Source organism: Ascaphus truei, chromosome 3 (genome assembly GCF_040206685.1).
Source record: "Ascaphus truei isolate aAscTru1 chromosome 3, aAscTru1.hap1, whole genome shotgun sequence".
NCBI classification, from domain to species: domain Eukaryota; kingdom Metazoa; phylum Chordata; class Amphibia; order Anura; family Ascaphidae; genus Ascaphus; species Ascaphus truei.
In genome coordinates this window covers 63,616,396-63,643,155 of record NC_134485.1, presented here as the reverse complement: position 1 = coordinate 63,643,155, position 26,760 = coordinate 63,616,396, and the positions used below count along the sequence as shown (strand labels likewise).

The 26,760-nt window shown below is 42.4% G+C and overlaps 1 protein-coding gene across 2 annotated transcripts in view; it reads left to right on the top strand.

Moving 5' to 3' along the window:
* ITGAE (integrin subunit alpha E) overlaps nucleotides 1-26,760 on the top strand; it is a 91,600-nt gene that overhangs the window by 44,857 nt on the left and 19,983 nt on the right. For both annotated transcript variants that reach the window (XM_075594155.1, XM_075594154.1), the window contains exons 17-23: nucleotides 2,140-2,273; nucleotides 3,585-3,709; nucleotides 10,486-10,634; nucleotides 22,064-22,189; nucleotides 25,429-25,496; nucleotides 25,609-25,741; nucleotides 26,027-26,128. In XM_075594155.1, coding sequence (XP_075450270.1) covers nucleotides 2,140-2,273; nucleotides 3,585-3,709; nucleotides 10,486-10,634; nucleotides 22,064-22,189; nucleotides 25,429-25,496; nucleotides 25,609-25,741; nucleotides 26,027-26,128 — 837 coding nt within the window. The remainder of the gene's footprint in view (nucleotides 1-2,139; nucleotides 2,274-3,584; nucleotides 3,710-10,485; nucleotides 10,635-22,063; nucleotides 22,190-25,428; nucleotides 25,497-25,608; nucleotides 25,742-26,026; nucleotides 26,129-26,760) is intronic.

Genomic DNA, 26,760 nt, shown 5'->3' with positions numbered 1-26,760 from the left:
TTGGCTTCAAATGAGATGGGACAGGCCTTATATAAGGCCTGCGATGTCACATTTGAGTGTCCAATGGTACATCCCCAATCTGATTGGCTGGTGTACCATGTGACAGGTTCCCTTTTTTAAGGATGTGACATCATCAAAAAGGGAGAGAAGCCAGCCAATCAGGTCATATATTTATTTTATTTATAAAATGTTTTACCAGGAAGTAATACATTGAGAGTTACCTCTCGTTTTCAAGTATGTCCTGGGCATAGAGTTAAGATGCTTCCCTCTCTTTAAGATGATGTCACTACAGAAAAAAAAACAAAATGGCAGTCATCACATGGCTGTGATTGGTGTATATACCATGTGATGCCCTTCCTTGTGACATCATCAAAAAGGGAGGTAAGATAGCAATCAGGTAGCATGCCTCCCTCCCTTTTTGATGACGTCACAGCACTCTAAAAAAGGAAAGGCATCACATAGTATATACACCAATCCGAAGCAGGGTGTCTCCGGAGCTGATATTAATGCGGGTCAGATCTGGAGACTCCCGGCTTCAATCCAATGCAGGAAAAATAAATTTGTTTCTTCTAAGTCACACCACGGATTCCATTTCACCACCCTTGAGATAGCGAAATGAAAACTGCGAGTTGCTTGCGAGTTGCAGCCACGGTGTGATTATCGAAACTACGTGAATTGCTTGATATCTCAAAAAATGCGAGTTTGAGCATTTTTGGAGCTCCCGCTCAGTTTGTGTGAGCAGTAGAGTTACCGATCAGGAAGAAGCACTTCTCGAGCGAGTTTGGCAAGTTATCAAAGCTTATCAATAGTTACACTTGCAAACTCAATCGAGAAGTGCTCAAAATGCTCGATGAAGTTTAGTGAATAGGACCCTATGCTTGTTAACTCATGCCTAACTTTGGGGTTACACCTATCCAGGCCTGGAAAAAGCCCTATTTCGGGGTCTGGGCGTGGGGCACCAAGTTTAGCTACTAATGTAACGTAACTGATTTGTGTATATGCGATGTTATCATAATTCCCCATTAGCATGATATTTTCACAAACAGCCATTACAGTTAATGCTCTCTGCTGGGGAAAACATGACATAATGTTAAGTTATTATCCTTTGAAGATACACGTTAGTGTTAACACCTAGTTAAGTGACTTAATAAAGCATTGTGGATTTCTGGGTCTATGGCTAACCTAAGTTAATATGTACCTTCCAAGTTTAATAAAGTCCTATTTTCGGCTGGAAACAGCATTGCATTATAATTCCAGTTCGTGCTAATGATATCCCCTTAACAATGCATATCCACAAAGGTCCTATATATTAATGCCGGCATGTTACCTGACATTAGTTACTGTTGTTTATAACTAAAGGTAGGGAGAGAGAGAAAGAGTACAAAAATAGACTCTCTCTCCAAAACCCATATCTCAAGGTCTAGATGGGAGTAACGCCACCTTTAAGACACGCTTAATGCTAGATTATTTCACGCGGATGCAAGGCTATGGTAATTTAACTTGACGTTAAGGCCGTGCTAATGAGACATACAATGACGGTTGTTTTTGCATAAAATTAGCTTTCTGGACATGCATTAGCCTTGGGGAAAATAACGTCTCTAACTGATTTTGATAAAGGCCCTAATGAGCCATATGTGACTGACCTCTTTCAATCTGGGCCTAATAGAGTAGTACTGTAGATGTACTGTAGGATGTGTAGAAGAAAAAACTTTGAGAATGTATTTTACCCAATTAAACAGAGTTGACTGTTTAATCCAGAAACAATGGAGCCTGCTTGTGGTCGTATCCAATAATAATAAAATCATGTCTCTTACATTTCAAGCATATCACTAGTCCAAAACGTTTTCACCAGCCCAAACGTGGCAGATTTTTTGACCCTCAATAAAAACAAAACGTGATTGCCACGAGGAGCACGAGGTGATGCATCTGATTATATAATAAGTGGGTCATATAAGCCTTCCCTACCTCTTCCTACTGACACGCGGCAACAATCTGTAAGATGGAAAATTGGGACTGAATAGATGTAAACTACACTCGGTACCTACTTTGGGGCTATTCTCAGATGCACAATTTTGACTTAACAAGAGCTGTACCAATAAAATGACAATAATGGCAAGATTTTATATTTCATTTTCTAAGCGGATCAGGGCAGCTGATCTTCAACATCTCAAGTTGCAATACTTTGGCCAATCCATAGATGGTGGTTTTGATCTCACCAGCGATGGATATCCTGACATATCAGTGGGAGGTCTAGGAAATGTGGTGGTGTTACGGTAGGTGGAAAACAGCTGTTTTCTTCACGACATTGGTCAATACTACTACGATCTAATAGACTATGTGAGAAGAAGCCGCCAGGATACAACTCGACATACAGCAAAATAAAAAGGTTTTAATGACATTTGATGTCGATTGTTAACCAGTTAGGTTTATGCCACGTCAGACCTGGCTGTGTTTTTTACCACTAAGAAAGGGGTAAGAAAATGTCAGTTCAAGATGCAGTATTTATTAATGTTATATTTAATACTGTGTCATTATAACCATTTAATAGGCACTGTCCAAATTGCTAATTTTGCAATGTCAAAGTCAAAATCTAACAATTTACCCACAAGATTAGTTTTAGGAATTTTCAATGTTTCCAGGAGACTCAGTGGTTACTATTTCATCTCCCAGAATCCCTTGCTTACTGCATCCTGTTTATTGGCTCTCCCACCGAAGTGAGGGCAGTGACATCATCAAATTAGATTTTGCTCCATCACATTCTATGATGTCATCTAGTTCTAACTTCTACCCTAAAAGGGAAGGATTGGCAGAAAGATGTTATCCCTTAGGCTGCGGTCCCAGTCAGCACTGTGGCACGCGCACCCTGTAGCGCATTTCGCATTAAGGCCGTTAGGCAGCAAAATTTGAGGGCGGCAAAAATAACCGCTCCCGAATACTTTGCCGCGCTCTCCGGCCTATCGGGCCTGATGGGAAGTCATTTAGCTGTTGCGCCCGCCTCCTTACCTGCCGCCCCTCCTCTTTCTGAACCGCAGCGTCAAATGACGCCACAAACGTCACCAATGTGATGTCGCACGGTGTCACATTGCCATGGTAACGCGACGTAATTTCGTCATTTGACATTGCGACGTCTCTTTGCCATGGCAATGCAACACTGTGACATCACAATAGTGACATCCACGGCGTCATTTGACACTGCGGTTCAGAAGGAGAAGCAGGGTGACAGGTAAGGAGGCGGGCGCAACAGCTAAATTACTTCCCATCAGGCCCGATAGGCCGGATAGCGCGGCAAAAGTATTCGGGGGCGGTCATTTTTGCCGCCCTCAAATTTTCCTGCCTAACGGCCCTAATGCAAAATACGCTACTGGTTATATAAGAAGTAATGTGCGAGGCTCCATATTTCTAGTTATAAACATTATTATCAACGTTTCTCTATTTTTTCAGGTAGACTATAGATATATTAGATTCTGACCGAATTTCACTGCTTATGGCTCAAAATGTATTTTTACAGAATAGAAAAGCCGAAGCATGTATTCCATTATCTGTTTTAGAAAATCATGCTAAATATTATTTGTTTTTTTCTGCAGGTCTCGCCCAGTTGTGAAATTGCAGGCAAATGTGACGTTTATACCAGATAAAATTCTTCCCACCTCATCAGATAAATGGCTCCGTGCAAATTTCTGTTTTGACCTATCACCATTTAACCCACACGGTAAACCCAATTTAAATAGAAACAATAATAATGAAAAACTCCACCGTGCTAAGCCAGCAAAAAACATAAACATAGGAAAAGTAAGAGCAAACTAAGTACTAATTACAACATTTCCAACCTGGTTCTATGACATCAAGAGATTTTGATTCAGTCCATTTTTCTTCATCAAACTATGAGGACAGAGCCCTCCAATACATTTGTAAGGAAAAAAATATTTAATTTAAAAGTAACTTCTCCTGTTCTTATGCCATAAATATAGCATGGGCATGTTAAAATGAGACTCAAGGCTAGTTTATGAGGACTGTGCGTTCCTGAAATCAGCAATACTACTGATGCTTTTTTATGGCATTTTAGTATTGGTGAGTAGAGATGGCTGAATTGTGTTATTATTCGAGCCGCCAACGAATATTCACCTGTGAGGTTTGTGCGAAATAATTTGTGCGAATGTGTGCAATTCTGCCAGTGGCTACTATTCAAAAAGAGAGAGAGACCCTTTTTTGTTAAAGTCCTAAGTGCTGTACATAGCCCCTCAAACACACCTTCAAACAACACATAGAAAAATACCTGTGCACCAAAAATGGGCACACGTGAGATACCTGGGAACAATGGTAATTAGAGATATACAAATGTCTCTTATTAGCATATTTCTCAGGTATCTCTCCCCTTCCCCTATTTCAGGATCTGGGCGAATCGAATGTTCAGGACAAATTTGCAAAGAGTGGCCACCGGCAGAATTACATATATTTGCTTTAAGTTGGGCAAATCACTTTTTTTTACCCTGAATTTTCACACTTGCGAATAAATTCAACAGTGAATCTCACCCTGTGTTTTGTTGAATCCTGGGGTTTTATAAAAAAAAAAAAATAACTTGTTAATGGTGGATATTTTACTTTTAGAGTATAAACAGAATACCTTTTTGTTTTTATATATATTTTATCTAGAAATTAAAAGGGTTAATAAAATATGTTATGCTGTAATGTTATGAACTATATATCATCGTCATCATTATCTTCAGCCCTTGCCGACCCACTGCTGGATGAAAGCCTTCTCAATGATCTTCCAGCTACTGCAATTGCAAGCCTCTCTTCTCCACATTGCTCCAACACATTTTCTGATTTAATTCTCCTATCTTACTTTTGGTCGTCGTCTTGGTCTTTTCTTATCCCTTGGAATCCAGTATAGTAACCATCTTTGTCCAACGATGGTAATTTCTTGTGCGATCTGTCCGGCCAACTGCCATTTTAATTTCTTCAACCTTGTGATGATGAGGGTTTTATACTTAATTTATGCAAAGTTAATTTTTAATCCAACTATCACTACACAGTCAGTTGACTAAGTGCAGTATACAGTGTTTTCCTCTTAATTGCTTCACCAAATCACAGTAAAATGTTCTTACATCTTCAGTTATACGCTTGTCGATAGTCTTCCATGATATTCTCCTGCATATTCAAATATTGTACTTCCGTGTTATTGCTTAATTTCTTGTTGTTTTCTCAGTAACTGCTTTATCCCATCGGATATTTTACTATCCTGTTTTTTTTTTGCTAGCAATTCCTCCAGTTTTTTCTGTGCTTTCAACTACAATCTTCATAAATTCTTCATAGTTGTTCGTTAAAGCGTCCCCATACATTTCGCGTAAGCATCAGTGAGTTTTCAGCTTTTGTTGAAATTCTGTGCCGTTATTATTTTAGGGTTCTTGATGTTGAGTGTTTTTGTCTTCTTTTTAATCATTTTTCTTCTTTCCATCTTTGCATTCTGATGTAATTTGCAGCAAACCAATCAGTGATCACTTCTTGTGTCCAAACTATTAAGAAAAATCATGTTTCTTGTTAGCAAGGATATAGTCTATTTCAATATTTTTCCCATTGGGTCCATTCCATGTCCATTTTCTAGAAGAATGAAATCATGATGTAAAAGTTTTCACGTGATGCAAATTCTACCAATCTGTCCCCACGTTTATTCATGTTTCGTCTTTCTGCTGGGCCCCATTCCCTGCATTGAAATCTCCCATAATAATCTTGAGGTGACAATTTCCTTGGGAGATATTATGGAAGGGGTCTTCCATTTCATTATCTGTGTGACTTGATGTTGGGCATAAACTTGGATTATTTGAAACCTGTTTTTTTGTGAATGACTATCCTGGTGGTTCTTTCCGATGAACTTTCATACATAGTTACATAGTAGATTAGGGTGAAAAAAGACATGCATCCGAGTTCAACCTATGTTATATTTAGACGACCGATACTTATCTTATATTTGTGTTTGCAGTAAATTGGTCCAGAGGAACAAAAAAAAACAGTGAAACATTTATCCAATGATCTCTCATAAATGGAAAAAGAAATTCCTTCCTAACTTCCATACGCCAATATATTGTTTCTCCGTCTCTTATTAACAATGAACCCTACTTCACTGATTCTTCCACTTTCTGTACCTCTGCAATATGCACTAATAGGAAGCCGCATTTCCGCTCAGTGAGGCCTTCATCTTTTCTTCTTACTTCGCTAAGGCCAACAATATCACATTTAATTTTCAATCCCATCTTCCAGTTTTATCATACTGCTTCACTGGAGAGAATCCAGCAGTTGTAGGTAGCTAGATTGAGGTCTGGATGACATCTTTCTCTTAACCTTTGTGTATTCTTAATACCCTCTGTCTTCATAGTATGGTTAAACCCACTAGCAGAAGTGCCACTGTACACCTTATTGGACATTTGTTGCCACCTTCCTGTCACTTTGAGGTAGTGTAATAAGGATTTGAGGGATTATATATATATATATCTATATAGATATATAGATATATATATCTATATATCTATATAGATATATATGTCTATATATATATAGATATATATAGATATATAGATATAGATATACATAGATACATATATAAATATATATATATAATTTTAAATGTATAATGTATTCATAATATACATTTAGAATGATTCGTTATTGTAAAAAAAAAAAAAAAAAAAAAAAAAAAACATATGCCCCACAACAGCAATCATATTTAGGTTCATATTTTAGCTTTGTTGACGTTCTGCATTGTTATTGGGTTCTGTAGTTCTTCAAAGGTTGATAACTGGTGCACTGCAAAAAAACAAACAGAAAACAAAACACTAAAATATGTGGGTTTTATTACGTGATCAAGAAAAAAATAATCGCAAACATTGTGTTAACCCTTTTACTGCCAAGTGAATCCCTCTTTGACAATGAAGTGCTTCATAGGAAGAAAAAAAACAACAATGAAGGTTTCTGGATTTATGAGGGGGATTCAAAAAGCTCTGATAACCTGTATTGCAGTTCGATCGATGTTAACTGCCGTTGAAGTCAATGCCAGATTAAGCTCAATGCATGTTATCAGAGTATGTACAGGCATACCCCGCTTTAAGGACACTCACTTTAAGTACACTCGCGAGTAAGTACATTTCGCTCAATAGGCAAATGGCATCTCACGCATGCGCCTGTCAGTACGTCCTGAACAGCAATACCGGCTCCCTACCTGTACCAAAGCTGTGCGCATGCGGGGAGACTATAGAGCCTGTTACACATGTGTTATTCACATCAGTTATGCACGTATATGACGATTGCAGTACAGTACATGCATCAAAAGTGGGGGAAAGGTAGTGCTTCACTTTAAGTACATTTTCACTTTACATACATGCTCTGGTCCCATTGCGTACGTTAATGCGGGGTATGCCTGTACTGTATTTGTCAGAATTCTATGATCTATAGATCACCTTTAAAGCGTGCAGCATATATGCAGTGTTATGAGAATCTAGACAGCACGATTTACAGATGTGTGAATTGGTTACCTGGATATTTAACAGGCTTTAAAAAGCTTCCCTGCACAAATGAAGCATGTTTAACCACCTGGTAGGAAAATTAGGCTGATATTGAGATAGTAGTGCCACGTCCACGTAAAAGATCAGTTGCGGTCACATTTGTGATCTTAATTGGAAAAAATATGTTCTTTGTGCACTGCAATGTCCCTGGCAACATAAAAATATATAACAAAATAGTACAGTACAGCATAGGCATTTCGCCAGGAGGGGGCAGGGTAGGCCAAACAATATAATGTATTTACAGAAAGTAGCTACAATTGACGATGTTACATTTTACCCAGGGGTGGATTGCAGACAAATGTTTGTATCATGCCAGCCCATTTCCTCCTCTTAAAACGCGACGTCATGACGTTGCAACGTCATGTGTTATCGTGTTGTCATGGCAACGCGTCACCATGTGGCATCGCAGCGTAATTTGACGTCGAGTCAGCATGACTACATGATGCTGCAGGACGATGCCCCTCCAGAGAAGGTAAGAGACACACAGGCCCGCACTCTCCCATGGCAATCAGTTTAATTGTTCTGGGGAAGAGCGCTGGGCCACTGTAATCAAGCCCTCCTTACACTCTCCCCTCTTTCTTCTCCTTTTACACTCTCTCCTCTCTTACCCCCTTACACTCTACCATCTCTCTCTTCTCCTTTTACACTCTCTCCTCTCTTACCCCCTTACACTCTCCCATCTCTCTCTTCTCCTTTTACACTCTCTCCTCTCTTACCCCCTTACACTCTCCCATCTCTCTCTTCTCCTTTTACACTCTCTCCTCTCTTACCCCCTTACACTCTCCCATCTCTCTCTTCTCCTTTTACACTCTCTCCTCTCTTACCCCCTTACACTCTCCCATCTCTCTCTTCTCCTTTTACACTCTCTCCTCTCTTACCCCCTTACACTCTCCCATCTCTCTCTTCTCCTTTTACACTCTCTCCTCTCTTACCCCCTTACACTCTCCCATCTCTCTCTTCTCCTTTTACACTCTCTCCTCTCTTACCCCCTTACACTCTCCCATCTCTCTCTTCTCCTTTTACACTCTCTCCTCTCTTACCCCCTTACACTCTCCCATCTCTCTCTTCTCCTTTTACACTCTCTCCTCTCTTACCCCCTTACACTCTCCCATCTCTCTCTTCTCCTTTTACACTCTCTCCTCTCTTACCCCCTTACACTCTCCCATCTCTCTCTTCTCCTTTTACACTCTCTCCTCTCTTACCCCCCCTTGCACACTCCCCTCTCTCTCTTCTCCTTTTACACTATCTCCTCTCTTACCCCACTTACACTCTCCCCTTCTCTCTGTTCCCTCCTTACACTCCCCCTCTCTCACTCACTCACTCACTCCAATACACACACACACTCAGACACAACCAACAACCTTACCTTGGGATGAGGAGCTCTCCTCAATGCTGCTCCAGTCTGGGGACTCCGCAGCTGCCACCTCTGGTCGGGCGGTGGTTGGACCCAACAGGAGGAGGGAGAGGAACTGCAGTGACCGCCAGGCTGTATGAGGAGCTGGGGAGCTGCCGACCACCACCTGCAGCTGCTGGAGTGCCACAGAAACAGGCCACTGCGCCAAGGCGAATCGCCTGATAGGACAACCCACCCCTGATTTTACCTATTATATGCAGCTGTGTGGAATTGCAAAATATATGTTTTCACCCTTGCGGAAATCATAAAGTTATTATTTTTTTTTTACTTCTGCAGTTTCCATGATGCAACACGTTAGTATTCATTGCAGAGTTTGTTGTCTTTTACTCTTACATTTAAAAAAAAAAAAAAAAAAATGAATTAGGGTTTCCAAAATTTCAGGAATATATTTTTTAGGAAATAATAAAAATAGTAAAAGTTTTTTTTTTTTTTTTTTTTTAACCTTGGAACAAAAATCCACCGAGTGCTAAATGCAGAAAATTAGCATATAATATAGATTACAGGGTCTATTTTTTTTCTCTGATAAATATTGTGCAGATTTTGTGCACTGGGTTTGCGTCAGTTTTGCAGCTGGGAGACTCTGATAAATAATCCCCATGTCTTAAACCATATCAACAAATCAAAGAAACTGTGATGACATCCAGTACAAATAAATAAATAAAGAAATAGTAAGAACATAAGTGTGCAATCTTCAGTACATCAATAGATTGTGACTTATTCTGCAAAAATCTACAACATTTGACACAAGAAATGTAAATAAGAGCATCTAATAAAACATCTAATCACTCTGCCCTCTCCTAAATCTGTCTCAGCGTTTCCCCTGCTGAAATCCCTCTCCTGGCTTCCTATCAAATCCCATATCACACACACAATTCTCCTCACTTTTAAAGCTTTACACTCTTCTGCTCCTCCTTACTTCTCAGCCCTAATTTCTCGCTATACACCATCCCGACTGTTGTGTTCTGCTCAAGGATGTCTTCTCTCTACCCCTTTTGTGTCTTAAGCCCTCTCTCACCTTAAACCTTTCTCACTGACTGCCCCACACCTCTGGAATGCCCTTCCCCTCAATATCCAACTAGAACTCTCTCTTTCCACCTTTAAGACCCATCTTAAAACATACCTCCTTATCGAAGCATAGGAGTAGTTCTGTGACTGATATGTTACACCTCACACATCGACCTTGACCCCCTGCAGACCCACTTACCAGAACACCTTCCTACTGTCTCTGTACTTTCATCCTATTTACCAATTAGATTGTAAGCTCTCCAGGGCAGGGACTCCTTTTCCTAAGTGTCACTTATGTCAGAAGCGCTTCTTTCCATTATGTGTTATTTGTATTACTTGTTATTTATATGATTGCTGCTGTGAAGCACTATGTACATTAATGGCTCTATATCTATGTAAAGATATATATACATACATAAGCTAAGGAAATGTAAATACATTTTGTGCAGTTTTACAGGTCCTCTGACTACCTGCATTATATTTAAAAAAAAACTCTGGTGGCTCTACTTTCAGAATTTCACAAATCTGTTCTCGTTTACACTCTGGACTTGGATGTCAAAATGGAAAAGAAACGCATTACGTTTGAGAACAAAGAACACTTTCTCAAAGAAAGGCTTTTACCTATTGAGACGAAGTGCAGAGATCATAGGCTAATTGTGCTGGTAAGTATTTACCCACCAAAATTATTACATGGAAAAATCAATGTAACCAACCATCAGCTCCTTGAAAACCAGTCCGTATAAGCTTAGGCTTGTTGCTTTAAAAATATTTTGAAAATAAAAATACAAAGGGACCTATTCTAGTAGCCTTCATAACCCACTTATCGAGGCTTTTTAGCCGTTATCGACCAAAAATAGCTACAGCGATTCAGAAAGCCTGGATAAGTGGGCGGCGAAAACATTAATCGTCATTTGTGGCTCTCGTCTAAAACACATCGCCATGTGTGCCGCGATAAGCCCCTTATCGGCAGGTTTTGAAAGTCGTGCAATTCTAGTAGCCTCGATTAGATTATCGAGGCTCTAGAATGGCGATTTTCTCCCAAATTCGTCTCGCCACAGAAAGGTGGTGTGAAGCTGGTGAGAAGGCGGCGAGAAATGATGTCACATCCTTTTTAACGAATGGAACATATCACATAGTACAGAAACCAATGGGATTGTCTTCAATCCCATTGTCAGTAATACCATGTGATATCAGCCATGTGGTTTTAAGGATGTGATGTACCTCCCTTGGAGATGATGGCTGTACCATCTGACCCTAAAATGTGATGTCACAGGACTTTATAAGGCCTGTTCCGTCTCATTTTAGCTCAAGAAGATGACGAGGCAACTTCCGTTGCTGGATTTACCATGGGGAATGGATTACAAATAAAGAAGATAGAAGAAAAGAATGACAGAAGAAGATAGAAGAAAAGAATGACAGAAGAAGATGAAAGGAAGAAGATTTTTTTTTTACCTGATGCAGATCTTCAAGGAGGATGGCGGTGGATTGCAGTGGACAACGTCGTGGGTCAAGAGCTTCCTGATACGCCAGGATTTGGAGGGTGAAGACTTCTAAAGGTAAGACTAACATTGAATGTATGTAATTATCTTTTTTCAGGTTTTTTTTTATTGTATTTATTTCTTTTGATGTTTTTGATTGCCCATTGACAGCTAATGTACTAATCTGTGCCCCTTTAGGGTACAGATAAATACAGTCAAAGGCAATGCATTTTTTGGCAAATGCTTGTCTTGAATTTATTGTTTTTTTTTCTATTTCTGTTTATTGTTTTCACTAAATTGTTTGGTATTTGGATGGCTTGTTTTTATTATATTTTAAGATTGTTAGCAGTTTTATTTCTTGAATTGTTTTGTTTGTTAGGTTTTTATTTAATTGTATTCTAGTATTTTCGTATAACATAATTTTGATTCTTTTGCGGTTTTGGTGTTAGAATAATTTTATTGATGTGTAGTTGAGGCTTTGCAGTTCTTTTATTCATGCGGTGTTTAGGTGCTTGTTTATTTCTTTAATTGTTGTGTATTGTTGTGCTTGATTTTTTTTATAGGTTGGCCATTGACTGCTATAGTGGCTTATCGTGCCCATATTATATGGGTATGGTGTACCACTGTGCCAATCAATGGGTAGAGGATGGGGGTACTTGTGCCAGGTGGGTGGATAGGCCTCCCGGGTGGGTAGTGGGGAAGGGTGGTTTAACCCCTTAATTACTTTAGTAGTTACTAACCGCTAAGGTGATTAAGGGGTTAGGGGCCATTAGCTTGTATTTTTTCTTGTACTCTTGCTGCCAACGGAGGACACAGACCTGGAGTATGGTGATGAGGATGCCCTTCATCATGGTAGGGACAAGTAGAAGTTTTATTTACTTTATTTATGTTGGCTGGCTAATGTTTGATTTTAGAATGGGCAAATGAGCTATTATCCATATCTGGATAACAATAATTTTGCCCATTACTGTACTGTATATGTTTGGGGGCTTGTTGGGGGTAGAGGAGGTGGGTAGTAGGGTTGTTGTGTTTATTTTTGTTTCTTGGGGTAGAGGGATTGGGTGAAGGGGGTAGTTGCCCCAAGGGTGCGTCTTTAGGCCTACCGGGGGGCGGGGGGTAGCGGGACTTGTTAACCCCTTCATTACCATAGCGGTTCCCATCGCTATGGTAGTGAAGGGGTTAACTTCTCCCGCAACCTTCCCGGAAGGCCGAACCACCCAACCTGAGGCTACTACCCCCTTCATCCATGGCACGGTTGTGCTCGCCACAAACCAGGACCGGAATGCGGGGCTGAGGTGGGGTTGTATAATCACCGACCTTAGACTGCGCAGACTGACCCGGAATGCGTAGTTCATAGTCGTACATAACAGGGTCGGGACTGGAGAGAGCAGCGTAGTCAGTGGATGAGCCAGGGTCAGGATAGGAGATATCAGGGTAAATGTTATCATAACAGAGTTTCGGTAACAGGAAGTCAACAAGGTCCCGCTTCAGCGTAGAAGCTGCAGGGCGGGAGCGGGTTCTGCGCGATTGGCGACCATGGCCCATGGTGCCGATCTCCAGAAGGCAGCACTGGTAACCCAATGCTTCCGCGTAGGTGTCCAGAACGAGCCTGTGCAAGGAGAGAGAGCTACAGACCTCTGGACTAGTAGACTGGCCTCTGCTATGGGAAGGGCAGCAGGCCACAGGAAACAGGGAGCTGAAGTTATGCTGGAGCCACTGCTTCAGCATAGGAACCAGGACACGGCCTCTGCAATGGAGAGAGAGCAGCAGGCCCCAGGAACCAGGAACCAGAGACAGGCCTCTGCTATGGGAAGGGCAGCAGGCCTCAGGAAACAGGAAGCTGAAGTTACGCTGGAGATCCACCACTTCAGCACAGGAACCAGGATACAGCCTCTGCATAGGAGAGAGAGCAGCAGGCCTCTGCATTGGAGAGAGAGCAGAGGAACTAGAAACATGGACTAGGAACAAAGAACATGAATATGAACATGAAAACAGCAACAGGGTGGCCAAGACAGGTGGCTGTGGCAAACACAGTGAACATCCAAGAAGGATTATGCTCGGCAGAGAAGCATTGTGGGAAAGTTGTATTTAAAGGTCAGCCACCCAATAGCAAAAGGGGCGTGTGACAGCATTGCTCTAATGACTGAGCCCAGGCTGGGGCTGCAGTAATAGCTTGCACAGCTGCAGAATATATCATGGGGAGTGTTCCAGGACTGCACAGGTCTGTAAGGCAAGGTAAGCAGTAAACCGAGGTGTGGATTCCTTACAGTACCCCTCCCCCCTTCACGTGAGACCTCAGGGCGAATACGACCACTCATAGAGTTGGGGGACCTGGAATTGTTCCTGAACTTTCTAGGATTGGGGGTAGAGTCGTGGTCCAGAGACTCGTGGGCACTCCTTTGCGTACCCCCACCCCCTGGTGAGAACTGCGGCCAGACAGGACCGTCCATGTGTTTCGGGGACACTGAATTGTTCCTAAAGGGCTTTAGGTGGGAAGGGGATTCGTAAATGAGCAGTTCCTTGACGAGTACTGTTCTAGGAAATGAGAGTGGTGGTAGAGAAACCACTGGTACGTGGCTTGCCAGGCGAAATGACTTGGAAATCCAAGGCTGTGAAGAACCAGGGGGTTCCAGAGCAGAAACGGCAGAAGGACCCCCGCTGGGAGCCCAGTCCCTAGTAAAGGTATCAGGGTTCAGGACAAGCGGCACCGATAGTTGATCAAGTATACCAGGGGGACCCTCCAGACAGACAAAGTCTTTGCTGACATCTGCACGTAGGAATTTGAGAGGATCTTCTCCTCCAGAGGTTTTCCAGGTAGTGGTCAGCGAGGGTATAGGGTGGGTGGGGGTATTGCCAGGTATGGGTATGGAAGATGACAAGGCAAGCAGTAAACCAGGCTTAGAGACCGAAATCTTGGGTAAGTACTGAGTATTTCCAACAAAGAGGAAATAACAGGAGCAACAGAAGGTTCCGAGAGGGATAACCATGGGTTCGCAGAGGCAGAGAAGCAATCAGCAATGGAGCTCCCAAATACTGTAGAAACCTCAGAGAGGGATAATATTGTCTGGGGAGTAAAGGTCACAAAGTCAAAGGCAGCGTATAAAGTTCTAGCGACAATAGGGAGAGGAACCCCATATTTAAAGTCATTCTGAGGTACTTCAGGAACCACCGTATGGTCAGAGAAGAGAAACTGCCCTCCCGCACTGGGGACTTGGAGTACGGCATGGGTTACCTCAGATAAGGCATCAGAGTCCGAAAAAGGTATGCTGGTCCTTACAGAGATTAGAACAATCGCGTGGGGCGGACTACGTGCTGCAATGAACTCCAAGGGCATCATACTTGTCATAAAAGTGGGAGTAGGAATAGGCACTGGGGCTTTAATATCTGGAACTTGAGAATCAGACAGAGCAGGCACAGCGAGTAGAGGAAAATAATCCGGAGCTGGAGCCTGGGGATCTATAACAGGAACATCTAGCACTGCAGGGACACTGGTAGGAGGAGAACTAGCGTCAGGAGCTGGTACCTGGGAATCAGTGACGGGTAGTGTGGGAGTTATGATGGGAGTTAGAGAGACAATAAGCGGTAAATTGGAACCGGGGAAACTCTTAATGGCAGAAACCTTAGAAGAAAAAAGAGTCTTATCCAAAACTGCAAGGACCCTAACAGGGGTACTAGTCATGACAAAATCAGAAGTAAGTATGTTTACTGGTGCGAAAATTCTGATAACGGGACTGCTAGTCAGTGATGTGGGTGTCTGGGTTGCACTAGTGAGAAAATCAGATACAGTGGTAATTGGCTTAGAAGCAATCAGGGAAGTTCTAGATTTGCTGGACATGTGTGAGAAGGTACCCTTAAACACAGGAGTTTTAATTTTAGCCCAGAGTAACCGAACGGATGCTGGAGCACATTTAGATGCAGTGCTAAGGGACTGAGGTTACATACAGTAGTTACATAGTTACATAGTAGATGAGGATGAAAAAAGACGTAGGTCCATCAAGTTCAACCTATGCTAAATTTAGACAACAGATACTTTATCCTATATCTATACTTACTTATTGATCCAGAGGAAGGCAAACAAAAATCCCCATTAAGGGGAAAAATTAATTCCTTCCTGACTCCAAGAATTGGCAATCGGATTAATCCCTGGATCAACATTCTTCCCATGTATACTTATTTGGTATATCCCTGTATACCTTTCCCATCTAAAAAGATGTCCAACCTTTTATTGAACAAATCTATTGTATCTGCCATCACAGTCTCCATGGGTAATGAATTCCACATTTTAACTGCCGTTACGGTAAAGAACCCTTTCCTTTGTTGCTCGTGAAATTTTCTTTCCTCCAACCTTAAGGGATGCCCCCGAGTCCTTTGTACTACCCGTGGGATGAATAGTTCTTTTGAAAGCTCCTTGTATTGTCCCTGAATATATTTGTATATAGTTAGCATATCCCCTCTTAGACGCCTCTTTTCTAATGTAAATAAATCTAATTTAGCTAGCCTCTCCTCATAAGTTAGATTGTCCATCCCCTTTATTAATTTTGTGGCTCTTCTCTGCACTCTCTCTAGTTCCATAATGTCTTTTCTTAGGATTGGTGCCCAAAATTGTACTCCATATTCAAGGTGTGGTCTTGCTAATGCTTTGTAAAGGGGCATAATTATATTTACTTCCCTTCCATCCATTGCCCGTTTGATGCAAGATAAGATCTTGTTTGCCTTTGCAGCTACTGCATGACATTGGGCACTATTGCAAAGCCTGCTGTCTACAAGCACTCCTAAATCCTTCTCCATCAAGGATTCCCCCAATATATATCTCCATTTAATTTGTAAGTCGCCTTTTTATTCTTGTATCCCAAATGCATAACCTTACATTTATCTGTATTAAACCTCATCTGCCATTTACCTGCCCACGTTTCTAGTCTCTCCAAGTCCTTCTGAAGAGAAATTACATCCTGCTCTGATTCTATTACCTTACACAATTTAGTATCATCAGCAAAGATGGAGACTTTGCTCTCGATCCCAACCTCAAGGTCATTAATAAACAAGTTAAAAAGCAGGGGTCCCAGTACCGACCCCTGAGGTACTCCACTCACGACTTCAGCCCAACCTGAAAAAGTTCCATTTATGACAACCCTCTGTTGTCTGTCCTTTCACCAGTTTTCAATCCAGGTGCATATATTATTACTGAGTCCAACTTTCTTTATTTTGTACACCAACCTCTTTTGGGAAACCGTATCAAAAGCCTTTGCAAAATCTAAGTAGACCACATCAACTGCATTACCCTGGTCTAAATTCCTACTTACCTCCTCAAAGAAACAAATAAGGTTAGTTTGGCAAGATCTATCCTTCATAAATCCATGCTGACTATTACTAATAATTTTGTTTTCCATTAGGTATTCCTGAATATTATTAGGTTTATCAAGGGAAGGATAACAAAATAGCTCAGATTGAAACACCAGAGTTTGTAATGTAGACAGGGTGGTCTCTGACTGTACTAAGGGGTTAACGACAGTTACGCTTATCTCTGGAGGGGTTGCTTGGAGAGAGGCATCAGGGGGACCAAAAGCAAGGACGGCCTTTAAGGGACGAAATTCTGAATCTGAAGTAAGAATTGTACCTCTCTGAGTAGCGGAACCGACAAGGCAAATTTCAGAGAGGGGGGAAACTGTGTACAGGCTTCTAGCTAGCACATAAGAAAAAGCATCACTTTTGAGTGGGAACAGTGTGTTAGCACAAATTCCTGGGAACTCAACAACTTGAGTGTCAGGAGGGGCATAAAGACCACTGTTCGCTTTTAACCCTAGGGTTAGAGAAGAGGAGAACACAGAACAAGGGGGGGCAACCACAAGGGGGGCAACCACAAGTGTGCTGGTCTCTGAAGTGGGTACTTGGGAAGAAATGTCTGGGACACTAGAAACAACTACAGATTCCATTACAAAGGGACTATGCGCTGAAGCAGGGATCTCAGCTCTTAGAGTGACAGACTGGGTCAGCGAAATACCTGGGAGTGGGGATTCTGCAAACAGGCTTAGGGAAAAATCTGGTTCCTGAATACATTTAACTGAAATCAGTATTTTAGGAGAAGTTTCAGGGAACACGACAGGGGAAACTTGAGCTGAAGCAGGGTGATTATAGCAAAGAATATCTAAGGACTCTGCAACCTTAGGGGAGACATTCAGTGCAACCACTGCTGTCGGACTTGGGGTTTCATTCTCAGACGCTAGAAAGGACGTATTAGCCTGAGGGCGGCTAGGATTTACAGGGGAAAATGCAGATGGTACCTGAGAATCAAAAAGAGGGAGATTTGCCTCTGAAATTGGGGACACAAGGAGTTCCTCCTCTGGAGCTAAGGACGTGACCTTGGCTGGCGAACAGGGAATTACCAAAGGAGACTCATAGGGCTGCCCCGCTGGGGTTAATACAGGTTAATACAGGAATGACCTTGGGAACAAAACTTAGGGATTCTAAGTTAGAAATTGAGGGTATTAGGGGTTCATTCTCAGACACTAATGCCATAGTTTCGGCTTGGGAAATACACGTATACTCTATGGGAACCTCACAGGGCTGATTGGCAGGGGTTAACGTAGACATATCTTTGGGGTCTAAGTAACGAGAGGAGCAATCAGGGCTAGAGACCGTGGCAGTTTCTATCTTAGGGGGCAGTGATAGTGGGACAGTTTGGTCATTTCCTGGAGTGGAAGGTACCCCCACAGGTTTATCAACAGGACTGACAGTACAGGGGAAGTGATTAGAAAGGGCATAGGCAGCGAGGAGAGGGTCCTGTACTCTTATGGAATTGTCCATATCTTGGGACAGTTTATGGATCGAATCTTGAACCTGAACCAGTGCCCTGAGATCTGCAGTGTCCCAGTTTAGGGTATGAAGATGGGAGGCCAGGATTTGTTTTGACTCACGAAGGCGCTGGCACGTGGTAAGGATTTCTTTACGGAGCTGTCTTTGATAAGGGATTAAACCTTCAAACATGAACTGACTTTCAGGCGGGGGCAGTCTTTCATACAGGTACTGGTTTTCAAACTGGGACTGGTCCACAGGCCGGGACAGGATTTCAGATAGAAACATACCAACCCTTACCACAGGACGGTCTGGGTTTGTGGGGCCGAGCATACTGTCACGGTTGTGCTCACCACAAACCAGGACCAGACCATGGGGCTGAGGTGGGGTTGTATAATCACAGACCTTAGACTGCGCAGACTGATCCGGAATGCGTAGTTCGTAGTCGTACATAACAGGGTCGGGACTGGAGAGAGCAGCGTAGTCAGTGGACGAGCCAGGGGCAGGATAGGAGATATCAGGGTAAACGTTATCAAAGCGGAGTTTCGGTAACAGGAAGTCAACAAGGTCCCGCTACAGCGTAGAAGCTGCCGGCCTGGAGCGGGTTCTGCGCGAGCGGCGACCATGGCCCATGGTGCCGATCTCCGGGAAGGGATAGGCAGGCCGGAGTGGGCACACCGCCGGGCAGCACTGGTAACTCAATGCTTCAGCAGGAGTCCAGAACGAGCCTGTGCAAGGAGAGAGAGCTACAGACCTCGGGACTAGTAGATCGGCCTCTGCTAAGTGAAGAGCAACAGGCCACAGGAAACAGGGAGCTGAAGTTACGCTGGAGATCCACCGCTTCAGCACAGGAACCAGGACACAGCCTCTGCAATGGAGAGAGAGCAGCAGGCCCCAGGAACCAGAGACAGGCCTCTGCTATGGGAAGGGCAGCAGGCCTCAGGAAACAGGAAGCTGAAGTTACGCTGGAGATTCACCGCTTCAGCACAGGAACCAGGATATGGCCTCTGCATAGGAGAGAGAGCAGCAGGCCCAGGAACTAGAGACAGGCCTCTGCTATGGGAAGGACAGCAGGCCTCAGGAAACAGGAAGCTGAAGTTACGCTGGAGATCCACCACTTCAGCACAGGAACCAGGACACAGCCTCTGCATTGGAGAGAGAGCAGCAGGCAACAGGAACCAGGAACTAGGAACATGGACTAGGAACAAAGAACATGAACATGAAAACAGCAACAGGGTGGCCAAAACAGGTGGCTGTGGCAAACACAGTGAACATCCAAGAAGGATTATGCTCGGCAGAGAAGCATTGTAGGAAAGTTGTATTTAAAGGTCAGCAACCCAATAGCAAAAGGGGCGTGTGACAGCATTGCTGTAATGACTGAGCCCAGGCTGGGGCTACAGTAATAGCTTGCACAGCTGCAGAATATATCATGGGGAGTGTTCCAGGACTGCACAGGTCTGTAAGGCAAGGTAAGCAGTAAACCGAGGTGTGGATTCCTTACAATCTACCCCTCTGCCCCCAATAAACAGGCTATTAAAGTTGAACCCTATCATTGCCTTAGCGGCTAGCCACTATGGTAAGGAAGCTGTTTTAATAACAATTTTAATACTAGTGTACATGAGCAGGGAGTCTCCGGAGCAGAACTGCGTTGATTTCAGGTCAGGTGACCCCCTGCCACCCGAGATACAGGTCCCGTTATGGGGTGCCGGTATCTCCTATGTATTTACATGTCTTGCGTTACATGATCGGGACATTTAAATGCATAGGAGATACCGGCACCCCATAACAGGGCCTGTATCTTGGGAAGCAGGAGGTCCCCAGACCTGAAATCAACGCGGTTCTGCTCCAGAGACCCCCTGCTCACATACACTAGTATTAAAATTGTTATTAAAACACTGCAATCGCATGTCTTCAGAGTCTTTCTGAATATCGTGATAACTACACTGACAAAACTGGCGGTGTAATATGCCCAACGAGACGTTTTATGAAGGCTACTAGAATAGGCCCCAAATTATTTTATTGATCCTTTGCTGTTTCCTTTGGCACCCAAACGGTTAAGTAACCTTATTCACTGGGTCTCCTGTAGCAGTGGTGTGCAAACTGGGGGGCGCGTCCCCCAGGGGGGGCGCGAGACTGAGTGCGGGGGGACCCGGGATTTACAGAGGCCCTGCGCGCTTCCCAACTGCACTTTTATTAAGTGCCGGGGGAACTGCAGGGCCTCTGTAAACCTAACTTACCTTGGCTCCGGCGGCTTCTCACACGCGTTGCCATGGCAACGTGGCGTCAAATGACGCCGCAAGGTCATGACACTGGAGCCGAAGCAGGAGTGAGGGGGGGCGCGGAGGTGAGGGACCGCCGGCAGGGGGGCGCAGGGAATAAAGTTTGTGCCCCCCTGTCCTGTAGCATGACTAACCTCTGGAAGACTCATCCCACCCCCAGTCTCAACTGTTATTCTCCTCTGTTGGTCCCTGTAATGTCCACGCTAATCAATGAGAATGTCACATGTTATAGTCACATTCTAATTATTGATTGGTTGATAAGGCATTGACATTGTGAGTTTTTCTTAACTGTACACACATTTTCTAGAAAATACGTCTCTTCTGGTGATATTATAATGAAAAGTATCACAAATCATAACAAATCTGAAAACAAAAATAGAATGTTGTTAGTACTGTACTTGTACAAGATTTCTTTAGATTATACCTTTAAGTGGCTGTACCTCTTGGTTTAAAAAAAATACAAATAAAAATATTACCGGTAGTAATCTTTTTACCAGGTGGGAAGCAGGGGTCTCCGGAGCAGATCCGCGTTGATTTCAGCTCCTGGGAACCCCTGCTTCCCGAGATACTTATATCGGAGGTGTATATTTGCTTATTAACAAATAATTAACACATTGTTTCCTTAGGTGCCGACTCACCCAAATCCACTAGGGGTATAGTAGAGATTGTTCAATGCAGTAAAAGTAAAGGCTCGGCGTTAAATGACCAAAGTAGATTTGCAGCATTGTAGAACTTTATTTCTGTACTCAATGCACGGAGATACAAGCAGGATGGCAAGATAGTCACTCCTTCTCTCCTACATCCTGAGCTCCATTCCTGTGCTCAAGGCTAGATGCATGATGGGCAGCTGTTACCTCTTCTCTCTCCCACCAAATCCCTGACAATTACTGGATTACATTTTATACACTGTATACAGATTTACCACTCCCCCTAATCAATAGCAAGACTTTAAAACAATTTCCTAAAAATAACTCTTTCTTGTTTTAAAGTAATTAGAATTACAGTTTGATCCCTCCCCCTATCACTAGCAAGACCTTCAGCCCTTACCTTTTTTCTAGTATCCTCTGAAAAGGCATATGTCCTTTTCTAAAGTAATTATACTTTATTACCCTTCTACTGATTTCCTTTCTTCCCAGGACCATTGTGTCATGCCATCAGGAGGCTATTATAATGAGCTAGTCAAATGTCCAGCAGCAAATAAATGAAGGGCACTGCAATGCTGGTAGCAGCTCCAGCTGGGCACAGGAAATGTCTGTTTAAAGGTCCCGCGTCCCGCGGGCCAGTAGGAGCCGTGACTTTATCCCTTGTCACTTCCTATTTGTCCACATGATGCAGGAAATTTAAACATGCAGGAGATAGCAGCATCACCTTCAGATGTAAGTATCTCAGAGATTAAGGGGTCCTCAGAGCTGAAATTAACATGGTTTAGCTCCAGAGACCATGTGGGGAGACATTTCATATCTGATTCTTCGGGATATTGTAGTAACAAGTTACCATTCAATGCAGTATTATTTTTAATTGTCTACTTTCCTTGCCTCCTTACAGCCATGTAACTATAACTGCTTTAGTAGCATTATTATTAAGATTACTTATACGCTCAGCTCTGATATGAACAGGGATCTTCCTGCACCGATACTGGATATGTATGAGAGAGACCACAAATATGTTGAGGTAAGAATATAGAAAGAAAAGGTATGTATGAAAATAAAATATGGAAGGCTAAATAATACAAAATTATAATAAAAATGGAACTTAAATAACAGTTGTTTAGTTTAGGGCTCGAGACTTATTTATATCATCATTGCATTTTCTTAGCCCACTCAATGCTGCAGGTACCCAGAAAACATTTCAGAGCATGTCCAACAGTCCGGGCCCTTCCAGCACTGTAGCAGTCAAAATCAATCCACATATGTAGGAAGAGGAGTGGCTCAGTGAGTAACGACACTGACTCTGTGAAGGAGAACCTGGTTTGATTCCTGGTGTAACCTCCTTGTGACCTTGGGCAAGGTATCTTATCTCCCTGTGCCTCAGGCACCAAAAACATTGGTTATAAACTCATCTAATTATGTCTGTAATATTCCTATATCACTATACTGTGACTTGAGTCCCATTGGGAGAAAGCACTATATGGAATAGTTGTTATATTCTTATAATTATTATTATTACAGTGGCAAATGGAATGGATCATAAAACACCAAGGATTGATCTTGTAAAAGTTTGCCCATTAACATTTATATACACTAATTATTTAGGAACTTTTAGATTAACTAATGTATGGCCAGTTATTTTCCTTGATCATCATTTTGTGAGCCTGTTCTTATTCAATGGAATCCATTGTGTTCCAAAATAGATTGAGCAGATATAACGAGAAAATGGTAAAGGAGACTTTAATTGTTACAATGCTGTGCTCCTTTCCGAGTCTTCAATAGTGTTCTTGGTAGGCAAATTTGGAACCAAGGGTTTGCCAGCCTGTGAAATATAAAGTTATTTTTTTAGACCTATATTCTACCATTTTTGGGGCCTAACACAAAGCAATTGAGTTATTGGTAGGGATTCCGGTTTTCGGTTTTAACCGAAAAAAAACATATAAAACACGACATTCGTTGGCGTTTTTGGCTAAAACCCATAAAGACTGGAAAATTAAGCATGAAATTGAATTTATCTGCAATAATATTTATTTGGGGAGTGTCCTCACGTGCTTCCCACGCCGTGGGAATTTGGCTGCGCCGGCAAGAGAAGAGGCAGCAGAACCGGGCAGCCAGTGGGAGGAGAAGGAGTGAGGCAACCAGCTACTACAACCCCTGCCCACAGTACTTGAACTCCTTGCCCAATCTCACTGACTGACCTCTCCAATACCATGTCAGGTGGCATGCTATTTGATGTGTGTGTGTGTTTGTACTGTTTTGGTATTTTTATTGTTATATATTACTTAAACAGTGAAAAACACAGATTTTTGCATATGGGAATATATATATACACACATATATATATATATATATATATATATATATATATATATATATATATATATATATATATATATATATATATATATATATATATATATATATATATATGGCCTTCCTGCCTCTCACCTGTCTCCCCTACAATCTATCCTAAACGCTGCTGCCAGAATCACTCTACTCTTTCCTAAATCTGTCCAGCGTCTCCCCTGCTCAAATCCCTCTCCTGGCTTCCGATCAAATCCCGCATCTCACACTCCCTTCGTCTCCTCACTTTTAAAGCTTTACACTTTTCTGCTCCTCCTTACATCTCAGCCCTAATTTCTCGCTATGCACCATCCCGACTCTTGTGTTCCGCTCAAGGATGTCTTTTCTCTACCCCCTTTGTATCTAAAGCCCTCTCCCACCTTAAACCTTTCTCACTGACTGCCCCACACCTCTTGAATGCCCTTCCCCTCAACCACCGACTAGCACCCTCTCTGTCCACCTTTAAGACCCATCTTAAAACACACCTACTTAACGAAGCGTATGAGAAGCCCCGTGATTGATACTATAGACCTCATACATAAACCTTGACCCCTTGCAGACTCACTTACCAGAATGCCCTCCTACTGTCTCTGTACATTCTTCTTACCAACCGATTTGATTGTAAGACCTTCGGAGCAGGGACTCCTTTTCCTAAATATTACTTTTACTGTATGTCTGAAGCACTTATTCCCATGATCTGTTATTTGTATTATTTATATGATTGTCATGTGTATTACTGCTGTGAAGCGCTACAGTATGTACATTAATGGCGCTATATAAATAAAGACATAAATACATAGATATAGTCTGTGAGGACCCTAGAGAGCCAACATACCGGCACAGCAAGAGAGATAATCTCATAAAACCCACCCTATACACCAACTCAAGCCCCCTGTAACCCAACAGATTGCAGACACACACACACACAAACACACACAACTCTGCACCACTCCTTCACCCACAAAACACACACTGCAGACACACACACAAACCAACAAAACAGACTCTGCCACCTCTACATCCACAAAACACACACCAGCAGCCCCCTCCCTACACCCACTGCAGCCCCCTGTAACCACACACTCCAGGCACACAAACCAACAAAACACACTGCACCGCTCCTCCACCCACAAAACACACACTGAAGACACACACACACAGCAGCCCTCCCTCTAAATCCACAAAACACACACACAGCAGAGACACACCAACAAAACAGACTCTGCTGCCCCTTCTACACCCACAAAACACAAACCAACAGAAAACACACACACACACACACAAACCAATAAAACACTCTGCTGGCCCCCTTTACACCCACAAAACACACAACTGACACACAAACCTTTCCCCTCACTCTCCTGTGCAAAGCTCTCTGCAGGCAGGGTGGGGGAGGAGTCAGTGCCGTGCTGCTGCCTCCTGTCCAATCACCTCCCCTGTCTAAGAGCTGCTGATCTCACTCTTTGTGAATGAGAACTGAAAGCTGATTGGCTGAAAAACTTGGCAGGGTGCCAAAAATTCCGGGTCATTACTGATTAGATAATGCCTGGAATTTTAACCAATCAGACAGCAGGGGTTTCAATAATGCCCGGAATTTAACAGCTTTGGCCTATAATATTCTATATTGTCCGAAGCTGCTGTTAGGTCTGGAACCTACGTCTCCCACATCAAACAACAGTGCCCTAACTAATAGGTCATTCATTCTTATTTTCCATGAAGCAGATGTTAGGTTTCATTATAAACATGTTGTGAAGAAATAGTGTCCTCAAAAGTGTGCAACAAAGGGAAAAGATTTGCTTAGCATTGCGGTGCCTTAATCAGCTATCGATCTATGTGTTTGTGAAACTGCTTGTAAACGTTCATCCTGCTAATACAGTAGAATGCACTTTTGTCAGCTAAATCTGTTACTTATCATTATAGTTGCCCTATGTGAAGAACTGCAATAACAACTGTGTTGCTGACTTGAAGCTGACCACACATTTATCTGAGTAAGTGTCTGAATACTTGTTTTTCTAAAAGTCAATATTCTTTATTGTTCAGTTGTTGTATCACTAGCACATGGATACACGGTGGATGCCATCTCACTGCATCTTGTTGTAGAAAGGAGCTGGTAGTTGGAGGCGCCAAAGATTTGACTATGAATCTCACCCTTGTTAATTCTGGAGATGACTCATACATGACGGACGTGCTGATAACATACCCCAAAAATGTGCACGTCAAAAAGATAAGTGAGGTAAGAGAAAATACATGAAGGGGTTTGTTAACTGAATAGAATTGTGTTTTAAAACAAAAAAAAAAAGAAAGAAAGTTTAGAGAGAAATATTCTCACATGGCAACTACGAATGGAAAAAAGGAATAAAACACCAAAATGTTCAATCATTATAATTAAATATTTTGAACAAGGAATATATTGTTAGTTGTTATGGAGTATGGAAAGCATGTTCATTAGAATGCATTGGGGAATATCCAAATGTTCATTTTGCTGTGGTTACTGTGTTCATGACTGTGCCCTTTTCAGACACATTCTACCAGTATCAAGTGCTCTGATGCCACAATGCTGCTGCAATTCAACTCATCCATGATCTGTAACATCGGGCATCCTGTCTTCAATAAATCTTCTGTAAGTTCATATCATTTTTATGCCATGTATTTATTAACAATGATATTATATTATTTCAGTACTAACAGTATATGCAGGGCTACATATATAGTAAGCTCAAACAGGTACAATTCAATTAACTTAGAATCAAATGTTGTCACTTTAGACATGTAAAAATATAGTGACATGAAAAGGGACAAGTAGTTACTGTAGCATTGGGTCTTTAACCAACATGGCCAATTGTAGAGGGTGGTGCCAACACCAGAAGTCCAATATTAATACTGCCTCCTATTGTATTTCCTTTACATTCCCTATCTCTTTATTTTTCCCTTTCTTTCCTTCTTTAATTTAATGTTGTCATCCCTTTCTGCCTTTACTTGCTTATAATCAGACATAGGGGCCTATTCAGGTGGCTCCGATAAGATCGCTGTCATATCGATCGGGTTTGGCATGTTCCTACCTCACGGTCTGACATTTGTGTTATCACGATATTCAGAAAGAGTTATCGCAAGTCAGATACCGTTCGGTAGGAAAATCCCAAACCGCTCAAATTAGCAGTGTCTTTTTGAGAGATCTGCCCGTGTGATCTGCTTGCAGTCTGTAAGGCCTCGGCCATGTTAACCGCTTGCTGGCGGAAGCGTGCTGAGGCGCGC